At 53.0% G+C, this 11,840-nt stretch overlaps 1 protein-coding gene across 1 annotated transcript in view; it reads right to left on the bottom strand.

The window, feature by feature from the left end:
- GCN1L1 (GCN1 general control of amino-acid synthesis 1-like 1 (yeast)) overlaps nucleotides 1-11,840 on the bottom strand; it is a gene marked incomplete at its 5' end in the record, with an annotated part of 50,684 nt that overhangs the window by 26,218 nt on the left and 12,626 nt on the right. The window contains 13 exons of the mRNA XM_010828838.1: nucleotides 169-249; nucleotides 1,996-2,177; nucleotides 2,644-2,799; nucleotides 3,876-4,074; nucleotides 4,160-4,273; nucleotides 5,416-5,509; nucleotides 5,742-5,920; nucleotides 6,672-6,796; nucleotides 6,885-7,074; nucleotides 7,882-8,041; nucleotides 8,191-8,266; nucleotides 9,844-9,936; nucleotides 11,438-11,581. Of these exons, the coding sequence (XP_010827140.1) occupies nucleotides 169-249; nucleotides 1,996-2,177; nucleotides 2,644-2,799; nucleotides 3,876-4,074; nucleotides 4,160-4,273; nucleotides 5,416-5,509; nucleotides 5,742-5,920; nucleotides 6,672-6,796; nucleotides 6,885-7,074; nucleotides 7,882-8,041; nucleotides 8,191-8,266; nucleotides 9,844-9,936; nucleotides 11,438-11,581 (1,793 nt within the window). The remainder of the gene's footprint in view (nucleotides 1-168; nucleotides 250-1,995; nucleotides 2,178-2,643; nucleotides 2,800-3,875; nucleotides 4,075-4,159; nucleotides 4,274-5,415; nucleotides 5,510-5,741; nucleotides 5,921-6,671; nucleotides 6,797-6,884; nucleotides 7,075-7,881; nucleotides 8,042-8,190; nucleotides 8,267-9,843; nucleotides 9,937-11,437; nucleotides 11,582-11,840) is intronic.

The raw sequence follows: 11,840 nt of genomic DNA on the forward strand, positions 1-11,840 counted from the left end.
ACCAAAGCCAGTGGCAGGATCCAAGCAAAACCACTCATGAGCTGAGAACAGTCTGGCTGGCTCTCACGAGTACCGCTGTGCCCAAGGTCAGAACTGAGGGCTGGGAGAGGCAATCGGAACCTGAGGGTGGGGCTGTGAACAGTAGAAGCCAGCAGGGGACCGGATTACCTGAAGTCGGGGAGAGCCCGTCCCAATCACCCAGGTCAGAAGGCGCAGCATGGCCACGCGAGGCAGCAACTCCGGGCCGTTCTACGGGAGAAAGCACATGAGGCAGGACGAAGCTCCACGGAAGGTCTGTAACCAAGCCCAGAGGCACGTGAGTCCCTCTCACCCACAGGGGAACATTCTGGGTCTTCCTGCTGACCACACTGGAGGGACCCTGTCAAGTCTACAACTCAATCCACAGGAGCCAACCCCAGTCAGCCGTGATCTCCAGGGACTAAAAATAACTATTCCTAACCTTGGCTGAAATTCACAGACTTTTGAAATACAGGTGGCTCATGAATACACAAAGAGACACTGAACTTTACAAATAAGTAAAGAAATGCAAAATAAAACAAGATACCATTCTTCCACCTGTCATTGACAAGCTAAACACTACATGAGGTTGTATGAGGTTTGGAGAAAAGGAAACGCTTAGCAAGGGTATAGTTCAGAACATGTCACATGACCTAACAATTCCACGCCCAAGAATCTGTCCTATGAGAATGTTCACGTGGTGTGCAAGGCATGTAAATGAACAGGGGACACCCCACAGCTGCATTTAAAACATGGAAACGTTTGGGGCCTTAAAATGTCAATCAGCAAGTAAAAAGCTGACTAAAACATTGTGCGCCCACAGAACAGAGCCTGTAATATGAGATCCACATGATGTGGACCACACAGGTCCTGACACTGGAGGAGGCCCAGAGAAGACAGTCCCGTGGAAGGAGCGGTGCAATCCATTTTTTGCATTACTGCATTTGTGGGTATGAGCTTTATACGTGCTTAAATAAAAAAGTCCACGAGGGTATAGACCAAACTGTTATTAATAGCTACCTCTGAGGAGGGGCATTTCTCTTTTTGCTTCTGTACTGTTGGAATTTTTTTAAAGTACGTAAGCACTACTTTCAAATTTTTAGAACATAATCTACTAAAACTGGGCTTCCTCGGTAGCTCAGCTGGTAAAGAATCCGCCTGCAATGTAGGAGACCCTGTTTCAACTCCTGGTTGGGAAGTTCCCCTGGAGAAGGGATAAGCTACCCCCTCCAGTACTCTTCCCTGGTGGTTCAGCTGGTAAAGGATCCACCTGCAATGTGCGAGACCTGGGTTCAATCTCTGGGTTGGGAAGATCCCCTAGAGAATGAAACAGCTACCCACTCCAGTTTTCTGGCCTGAAGAATTCCATGGACTTTATAGTCCATGGGGTCAAAACGAGTCGGACATGACTGAGAGACTTTCACTTTCAATCTATTAAAAAAGAAAATTCCTTGGGACTTCCCTGGTGGTCCAGTGGTTAGGACTTCAGGTTCCAATGAAAGGTGTGGGGATTCTAACCCTGGTCACGGAGCTAAGATACCACATGCCTTATGGCCAAAAACCCAAAACATAAAACAGAAGCAATATTGTAACAAATTCAATAAAGACTTTATAGATGGTCCACACCCAAAAAGTCTTTAAAAAAAAAAAAAGAACCCAAAAATCCTGACTGAATGAGCTCCAGTCTCAAAAGCAAGTGAAAAGGATAGTAACCAGCACTATCTTCTTAAGAACAACATACAATAAGTTAGAGTCCTTCAACTCCTTTGGCTCAGAAACTATCAGACGCAGGAGACCCATAGCTTCTGTGAGGCCTTGGAGGCTCTCTCAACAGAACATTTAGGGTCTCCCCACCAATGGCCGCTGCTGTAGGACCCCCTCCCCAGAACTGTTCATGGGTCAGGAAGTGTCAGAAGCCCCTGCCCTACCCCCCGCAACCCCACTCAAGCCAAGGGGGAGCTGAGCTCCCCAGCCTACCTCGTCCACACGCCCAGGTGGGTTGCTTGGGGAGGCCCGCAGCTGGGCGTGGACTGTGAGGATCTGAAGAATCTGGGCCATTCTTTCCTCCTCCTCCTCACTGTGGTGGGGCATCTCAGTCAGCACCATCTTCAGAAAAGGGAAAACCAAGGAGAAGGCTGGCGCGGACAGGGGCGCAGCGTCTGTGAGAGCAAGAAGTAGACCGACTCTGCAGGCAGGCCGGGCCCCGAGTTTGGCCGCCACAGCGTCCATCCTCAGGGCAAGCGGGCAGGGAGACGGCTGGAGGCCCTTTCTGATACCCTGAAGCCAGAGGCATGACAAGAGGGACAAGAGACGGCAGTCCAGTTCTAAAGCCAATGCCGCTCCTACCCCAGACAGCGCCTGGTTCCACAATGTGAGCATTAAAACAGACAAGTAGATTCCAACAGCAAGAACTAAACCCTCAAGGGGGGCGGGGGTGGGGTAGGGGGTCACAGTGACTGGACTCAGAAATCATCCATCTGGTTCAAGGGGTGAGGTGAGGAAATCAAGACCAGCAAGGGGAGAGACCAGCAGAAGCTGCGGCCTCGGGAAGCCCGGAGGATGGAAGTCAAGCCCCCGACGGTTCACCCGCCTTGCGCCCTCTGTCCACCCTATCCGGTCCCTCACCTGGCTCGCCCTTGCCTGCCCTGCTGGTGATGGTGTGACTGTGCAGCAGGGTCACTGCTCTCTTCACGGCCACCGACAGCTCTTCCTGGCACCATGACTCATCCAGGGCACATTCCGGCTTCAGCAGGCGCAGAGTCACATGGCTCACCAAAGTGCCTGTGTCCAAGAGAAGGGACCCACAGGGATGACCCACGCAAAGACACACAATCTGGCTCGGGTGTGAACCAGGGACCCACATCCCCCTGAGTTAACACTAATCAGCTCTGCTCTGCCCTGCCCATCTCCTCAACCTAGTTTCTCGTTTCATCTCCGTGATACTCCAAAAGGGTGGACAAGCTGGCAAGGGGCTATCCTCCTGACAGTAAGGAATCAGAAGTATGCAGCAAGGAGGCATGAGCCACACAAGGTTACTCAGCTGGGAGTGAAGCTCTAGCCACAGGGTGCTCCCACCTTCCATGCAGCAGCCCAGCCAGCTGCATAGGTTCTGTGTGCACAGCCTGACTCCAGCCTCACCCATGGGAACGTATCCTTAAGGCTCAAAGATGTCATACAATCCACAGAGCGAGGTTACCACAATTCCCAGCTACCTCACAAGGTTCTTTGTGGCTAAAGAGAAAGCTTCTCAAGGCCACAGAGCCCTCTGGTCACCCACACCTGCTGCTCAGGAGCTCTGGGCTCCATGGATAGGCCACGTGGCACCAACTATCCCACTGCCACTGAATTTAAAGCTGCTACAGAAAGATCAAGGGCTTCCCATGTGGCCCAGTGGTAAAGAACCTGCCTGCCAATGCAAGAGACATGAGAGATGAGGGTTCAATTCCTGGGTCAGGAAGATCCGCTGAAGTAGGAAATGGCAACCCACTCCAGTATTCTTTCCTGGGACACCCCATGGACAGAGGAGCCTGGAAGGCTACAGTCCATGGGGTAGCAAAGAACTGGATATGACTGAGCGACTCAGCACATACACATACACACACACACACACACACACAATCACTGACTAGCATCTAAAACTTGGTCCTCAGAGTGAAGCCACAGTAGACATAAAAAAGGAGAGGAGATGGCATCACGTGCTCCCTGGGATGTGTAGCTTGGGCCGCCTGAGGCTGCACCCATGGGAACACAGGTCAGTAGCTGAGGTCACTGCATGCCTCCCCCAAGCACTCAGGGCACGCCTGTCCGCCCCCCTCCTGACCCGGGGTCATGCCCACAGCCAGCCAATGAGAACTAACCCAAAGCCTTGAGCCTCGGGGGCATGACACAGGCAGCCAAGGACAGGAAAGGGGTCTTGATCCTGGGAGCAGCCAGGGGAGACTTCAGCAAGGGCAGGAAAGAGTCGACCAGGACCGGGATGTACTGGGTCAGGCCGGACGGGTTCTTGGCCAGGATGGTGTCCAGCAGCCCCAGAGCCGCCTCCAGCTCACTGTCCAGCTGTAAGCAGAGTCAGCCCAGAGGGCTGGTCAGCAGGGCCTGCCCTAACAGCAAGTGAGGCGGGGTCGCTGGGGCAGCCGCTCACCTCCTGCAGCCGCCTCCGGATCTGCGCTTCCTTGTCCAGCTGGGCCTGCAGCATCTCCTTCTGTTTGCTGGTCAGCTGCACCTCCTCTTTTATGCCTTTCTTCTTCTTTATCTCCTGAAGGAACAAGCACAGCAATTCCGTCTCCAGGGCACAGACCTGCCTCCCTCCCACCACCAGGCAAGGTGAGCTTGGCGCCACCGTCGGTCCCAGGCCAGCTCTGAGTCTGTGATCTGGGCCCCAAACCTGCCGGCTGGCCTGCCCCACTCCCACAAGCCCAAGGCCGCCTGGTTTCTACAGAACAGAGAGCAGTAGAGTGGCCATTTCTTGCCAGATTCTCTATAAGGAAAACACAAAAAGAGTCTTTACGTGTTAAGAGAAATGGAAAGTTCCTCCAAGTGTTGAAGAGGGTATTCTGGGAGCCACATAGCTTCAGAACTCCAGCCTAAGGCTCTCCTACCTCTGACCAGCCTGCCCTACACTCTCCTCTAGTGTAAGCTAAAGCCTGGCAGAGGCTGAGAGCATTCATTCATCTGATATTCACTGAGCACCTAGGAGGTGCCAGATGCTGGGGAGACTGTGGGAACAAGACCAAGTCTCTGCCCTTACAGAGCTCACCATCTTAGTGGGGGTGGCTACACAACGAACAGGGAACAGATACATAAGCAAGGTGGCTTCAGATCATGACAAGTGTCATGAAAGGAATAAATATGCGTAACAAACGAGAAGGGGGCGGCTCGGCTCTGGGTAGGGTGGGCAGAGGGGTCACCTCTCTGCAGAAGGGACATGTGGGCAGAGATATAGAAGACAAGAAGAACTCAGCCTATAAAGATTGAAGAAGAAAATAAAAAAGACTGAGGGAGGTGCACAGGCTGAGACAAGAGAAAGAGCCCTGTGTGCTGTGCTTCCGCCAGAACCAGCCCCATCACCACTGAACACAGCCATGAACCCCGATGCCCCAGAGGCCACACTGTGCCAGGGCCCGCGCCCAGTCAGGAGGACAGACGGGTCCCGGCCATCCAGGAGCAGGGCGTGGGGACGGGCATAGAGTCAAGTTACACCATTTAGCACAGGAAATACATGAACTACTGACAGCAGGAAGAAAAATCTCTTTTCCTGGAGTTGCGGGTGGAGAAAGCTACTGAGAGACAGCAGATCAAGAAGGTGACAGGAGGAGCCGGGCAGAGCGGGGAGGTCAGAGGAGCATGCCACGGGTCAGGGTGACCCAATGGACCGGCCTGAGGCCTCCGCACACCCACCTCCTTCAGCTCCAACTCGATGATCTGCTCCTTGAAGGAGTAAGCTTTGTTCTCTCGCTTCATGTTGGCCTTTTTTATGCTGTCCTGCTGGGCACTGAAACACCAGAGTGGGTGATCAGCCAGGTTCCATCCAGCCACGAGGCCCTTTAGCCTCCCACCAGCCACGAGATCCCTGCTACCTCTTAAGTCATGGGCACCAGGCAAGTGCTGGGTCCTCCACACGCTCTCGTATCCAGGACCGAAGACTGTGTGTGGACCACAGCCAGCACTCCCCCAACGAACAGACAGACTGTATCACTTACTGAGCCCTCGAGCAGGCGGCTCACCTCTGAATGATGGACTTGTCGTACAACTCCCCTGCAGGGGTCTGCATGATAGCAAACTCCTCCCGCGTCACCTGGCACAGTGCTGGGTTCTGCACGGAGGTGGTGATGGTGCTGATGAGCTGCGGGAGGACCCGGTCTGGGGACAGGATCGAGAGGGAGCCCATGGCGTTCATGGAAGACTGCCAGACAAACACAGACACGGTCAGTGCCTGCCACGGCTGGCACAGGAGAGAGGGCCTGCCATGTCTCACGCCCTGGGCGGCAGGCTCCCCTTCTTGCCGCTGCCTGTTCTTTCTGAGCCCTGCCGCTGGAGTGGACGGCTACAGGGTGTGCCTGCCTTCTCGGCATGCTGCACCCCGACATGGGGGACATTTCTCTCCCACTCTTGATCTCTGTGGTTCAGGCAGAGCTTCCCCCACCCTCGATAGAGATGGACACGTGACCCAGACCGGAAGGATGGGCCCTGGGATGAGCATAAGACCTGAGTCAGGTCAACCCAGGCGGTAAGGCCCTCTGCCAGCTGGAATAGTTGGAAAACGCCAGCTTTTCCCACTGGAGCTAACAGGGGATGAGACGTAAGCCTCGAACAGCTATCCTGCTACCAAAAAGCAGAGACTGATAACAGAGCCCATGCTGCAGAAAGCAGCAGTGAGGCACAGACAGAGGAGGAAGGGAGACGGACAGAGAGCAAGAAACATACCACTTACGAGGTCTTGAGGACATCTCAGTCCCTGTCCCGTCACATCCAGGGGCTTACCAGTTAGACGTGGCAACCAGCAAGCTCCCTGCTAAGCTCAAACTAGTCTGCGCTTTCTGTCACTTGCAACCCAACAGTCCAACCCACTTCTCATCACCCCGTCTTCTGTTTCTCTGAATCTTCCTGGTCTGCCTGCTGACCTGATGCCAGAGCCAGCTCACAGGCCCAACTACCTGGTTCAAGGGGCTCTGTGTGGTGATCCTGGGGATGATCTGGTCCAAGTGCCTACTAATGAAGGCTTCCGGATCGATCTTCATCCTGGCGAGAAGTGCTGGCCAGAGGCCAGACTGCACAGCCACTGAAGGGAAGGGGAGCTCTTTGAGGCCTTCTGCCCGCCTGCTCTTCCGACAGAGTCCCTGCCCTACCCGCCCACCCAGGCCACAGACCTAAGGATGGGTGGTGAGAGATGATCAGCATCTCCTGTGCCAGCTGTTCCATGCCGGTGATGCCACCCTCCAGCCCTGGCACCCCGGAGATGACACACAGAGCCTCCTGCAGGACCCGCGGGGGCACGTAGGTCTTGCCCGCCTCAGTCACCTCCCCAGTGTCGGTCACCAGAGCCTCGAAGGGCAGCACCTGTGGGGAGACAACGAATGAGCCCCAATGATCAGAGTCCCGTGCCGGCCTAGCCCTCGGGAGATGAAGACGCCAGGAACGTAGCTGTCTGTCATTCAGTAGATTCTCTGGGCCCCCTGCTGGCGTGGAGACCAAGGCCCGGAGCCCTGCGCTGGGATCCACAGGCTGTGAGATAGGCCTGGAAGGAAACACCTAGGGTCCTGAGCCTCAAAGAGCCCAGAGTGGGTAAAAAGGCAACAGAATCCGATCCAGGGGGAATGAACCTGAGACTGCAAGTCTGTCACCAGCCCACATCCCTTAAGCCGGCTCAGGGAGGGAGGGAAGCAGTGAACGGGACACAGAGAGCACTGAAATCAGGAGCCAGGTCCCCGTCCTGCCGCCATCCGCTGAAGGGAGACGCTGAGCAAGTCATGTCAGCTGCCAGAACCATGAACAACTCCCATAAAACAAGCATAGTAAGCCTGTCAGCCTTTTAAAGGCATTATGAAAAACGGACAGAGAGAAGGGTAGAAAAATGTTTTAAAAATTATAAAGTGCTTTAAAAATGAAGTGTTTTTCCATTACTCAGGAATAAAAAGGTTGACTTACGTGTCATAAGACACGGGAAGAAAGAAAGGCATCTGCAAAGGAATGGTGTGAAACAAGGTGGTCCCTGAGCTGTGGGGCAGGGCAGGAGACCTTGGCGTCACACGGAGCCCACGTGAGTGAGGACAGCCAGGGAGCACCCCAGGTGAGATCCCACAGCGCAGGCAGGGGCAGCTCGGGGGTCTGTGAGCCCCAGTTCTGGGGCCCGGAAGAGGCCCTGACCTTGTGAGAACTGAGGACGGTCTTCAGCTCCTCCAGCAGTCCGTACGCCAGCTTGAAGCCCCCGAGAGAGGACAGCAGCTTCCGGGCCGTCTGCTGGGCCTGCCTGCGCACGTGCCAGGGGCGGCTCAGGAGCACGGCCGCCAGGGCCCGGTGGTACTGCCTGCAGCAGAGGGACAGGGCGCGCTGGGGATGGCCGGGCGCGGCTCTCCGCAGCCAGCCTCCCACCCCTCACACACAGCTGAGGCTCGGGCTCCTGCCAGGGAATGGGGTCATCTGGCCCGAGGGGGAGGGTGAACGAGCCCCACGTACTGAACTTTGTTGCCTGTGAGTCGGTGCGGATGGTCAAGAAACAGTCTCTCTGTCAGGTGCAGCACGGTACACAGGGCTGGCAAGGGGAGAGAAACAGTGCAAGTGTTTTTAAAATAGAGAATACGGCTGCGGCTGAACTGCCCTGAACGGGCCCGATCTCGTCTACAACAGAGGAAACGGGGACTTCCCTGGTGGTCCAGAGGCTGAGACTCCGCGTTCCCAATGCAGGGGGCCCAGGTTCCATCCCTGGTCAGGGAACTAGATCCCACATGCCGCAACTAAGGCCCAGAGCAGCCAAATACACAAAGAAATTAATAGAGAAAATATCCAGAAAGAACTGGAAAAGTTGGAAATCAAAATGTAAGCGTAAAATCACAGTTTCACTTGAATTTTCTTTTTTTTAAACTTTTTACTTTATATTGAAGTATAGTTGATTAACAATGCTGTGTTAATTTCAGATGTACAGCCAAGTGACTCGGTTATACGTGTATGTGTTATCTACTGAATTTGCTTTTCTGCTAAAAGCAAGTTATGCTTGTATATACATATACACACGTGTATCTTGGAACAAGCAAAAGTACACACTTTCTTTTAATTAAAGATTAGTGAGATCCTATGGTATAGCACACGGAACTATATTCAATACCCTGTGATAAACTATAGTGGAAAAGACTATGAAAAAGAACGTGTATATATATATATAGCTGAATCATTCTGCTGTACAGTAAAAATTAACACACGAGTGTATTAATTCACTGTAAGTATATTCAACTATACTCCCATAATTTAATTTGTATGCAGTTCTAAAGAATAAGAGCACTTACTGATGTGAAATGATTTCCAAATCTAGAGAGCACAATGCATATAGCATGCATATTACCTTTTATATAAAAAGGAAGAGAACTAACACATAAGGATATTTATTGGTATAAAAATAAAATATCAACAATACATAGCAAGGGGATAAAACTGGCTCTCCATGGCTAGGGATACTGGGCAGATATCAAAGCAAAAGTGTAACTTTCAGTGTAGCCCCTCTTGGGGCTTTTATTTTTGTATTATGTGAATACATTTCCTGTTCAAAGACTAGCTAAATGTGTTTTAAACATCAGAAAGTGACTAACAGTTGTAGCTCATGAACAGAATGTTGTGATGTGCGAGTCAAAAGACTTTTCAAGTCACCAATTAGCCACAGATACTTCTAAGGCAACCTAGAATTTTAAACATACACTTAAAGATCCACAGTTCCTTTTCTGCCAAGATAGAAACCAGTAGTTTTTCTATCTCCCAGTGGGGGAGTCGAGCCAGCCACACTTCACTAGAGCTTCTCAGCTGTCTCTGAACATACGAAAACCTCTGAGACAGCACCAATTACCCAATCAGCTGTAATTATACCTAATATCACAGCTCTACAGCTATTAGTGCTCTGTCTCCACAAATCTCCCACTTCACTCCCACCTCCCCAGCCTTCCAGGCCCCACAGGAATAAATTCATTCTCAGGAAAGCTGAGCTGTTAGTCAGATCGCTCTGCTCCAGGTCTTTGCCGAGCTGACTGGTCAAAACAACAGGCAGTCCGGGAAGGGTCCTCTGTGAAGACCCACCAGAGAGACTCGGCCCCAAGTTCAACTTCGAGTAGGCAGGTAGTGACTCACCATCCTCTGAAGCCATGAGGAGGAATTTCTCGGAAGTGAAAACCTGCTTCTTCTCATCCAAAATGAGCTGCCAGAAACCACTCAGTTTGGCCTCTGCAAGAGACAAAAGGTCACTCCACCACACAGCCCACCGCCTCCCCCAGGGCTAGCCCCGCCACGCTGCAGCTGCCAGGGCTGGGTCCTCTGGAAGACCCGCCTCAGTGCAGCAGGCCAGGGTCCTCGCTCGGCAGGAAGGGGTCACTCCCAGGCTCACCGTCCTCCCACGCCAAGAACTAACTAGTTCTTCTGGTAGCATCACCCCTTATGGAAACCTCTGGTGCTTCTCCACTTCCTGCAGCAGCCCAGACGACCTGCCTCCCCCCTCGGATTCCCACCTGCTCCAGGTGCCAGGCTGAGCTCCTTAAAGTCCTCACATGGCACCTTCCCTTGTCCTTCCCTGGTCTGAACTCACACTGGGCCGTTCCCTTCCAGTCAGTGAAACTTCTTCTAGTCCTCAGGGCACTAGTTCAAACGCTCCATCCTTCAGGAAGCCTTTCCTGGCCCCCAACCCCAAAACTAAAAGCAACCCATCCTTCAAACCTGCTCTTATGCTATGTTTTGCCTTTAACAGCAGATAATGTTTGCATATCCCTTCTCCCATTACAGTAAAGGCTGCTTAAAATTTGCTGAAGCAGGGTCATGTTCATTTCTGCCTCCCCCCACGGAGAAGTAGCTGAGTGCCTTGGCATATACTCAGGTGTCAAGCAATAACATGTGAAGAGCTGAATCTTGTTTCTAACCACAGGAGTACGTCCAGCTACGTCCGCACAGAGCAGGAGTTAGACTAAACAAGCATGGAATACCCTGTAGCCCCAAAAACAGGAACGCTCTTTTTGTTGCACTGATATGGAACCTTTTCCCAGATGTGTTCAGTATATAAAATGCCACGCTGTTGTTGTTTAGTTGCTAAGTCGTGTCCAACTCTTTTGCAACTTCAGGGACTGTATCCTACCAGGCTCCTCTGCCCATGGGATTTCCCAGGCAGGAATACTGGAGTGGGTTGCCATTTCCTACCCTGGAGGATCTTCCCAACCCAGGGATCAAACCCGAGGTTCCTGCATTGGCAGGCGGACTCTTTACCACTGAGCCACCAGTGAAGCCCGTCTATAGTACGTTACCCAGCGTGTTTGGGCAATTTCACATTAGCCATCTCTGGACACGAAACTGGTACTGTCCTCCAAGGACAGAAACTGAGTGGCTGGAAGGCAGGCTGGCTAAACTCAGGGGACACTGTTCATGTTACACCTTAAAACTGTATAACCAATCAAAAACAAAGTCCCACTGAGCACCTGCAGGGATGAGCCTCAGGGTCGCACTGAGCAGTGGGAGGGCAGCAGGGGGCGCTGTCACCGTCCTCCTCTGCTCTGTCGCCCCAGTGCTCAGGGACGGGAGCTTGCAGATAAAATCCATCCCGGCAGGTGCCAAGTGGCCCCGTGGCTGCCCAGGGGGTAAGTGGCCAAGCTGATGCAGCCAAATCCTGAACATTTGGCCCTCCTCCCAGGGACTCTGGAAGAGGCCCTTGTCTGCAGCCTCCTGGACACCGCTGGACTCTTACCAGCCTGCGAGTCGGCCATTGAGAGCTTCGTGAGCAGCAAGCAGCGGACCCTCGTGACGGGAACCTGAGTGCCTTGGGAGGCCGCCTTCTCCACTGTCTGGATGAGCAAGGGCAGCAAGTCCAGGGCCTGCAGCAGTGTGTCGCCTGTGGAGACAGGACCGGCGCCTGTCCATCACTCGGGGGCAGGGGCGGGGTGGGGGGGGGAGCGGCAAGATTACCCGGGAAAGGACATTCACCCCTGTCTGAACCGGCTAATGATTACCTTTCAAATACCTCGAAGGAGTGGAATAGAATCTAGGGCTTAAATCAAACTCTACAACCTTACAGATAGAGCTAGAAGGGTCCTTACTAACCCAAGAGTCTGTCTATTCATTTGATGAATAAAGAAACAGAGGGGTGAAGT

This window comes from Bison bison, unplaced genomic scaffold (genome assembly GCF_000754665.1).
Source record: "Bison bison bison isolate TAMUID 2011002044 unplaced genomic scaffold, Bison_UMD1.0 scf7180017864495, whole genome shotgun sequence".
NCBI lineage: Eukaryota > Metazoa > Chordata > Mammalia > Artiodactyla > Bovidae > Bison > Bison bison.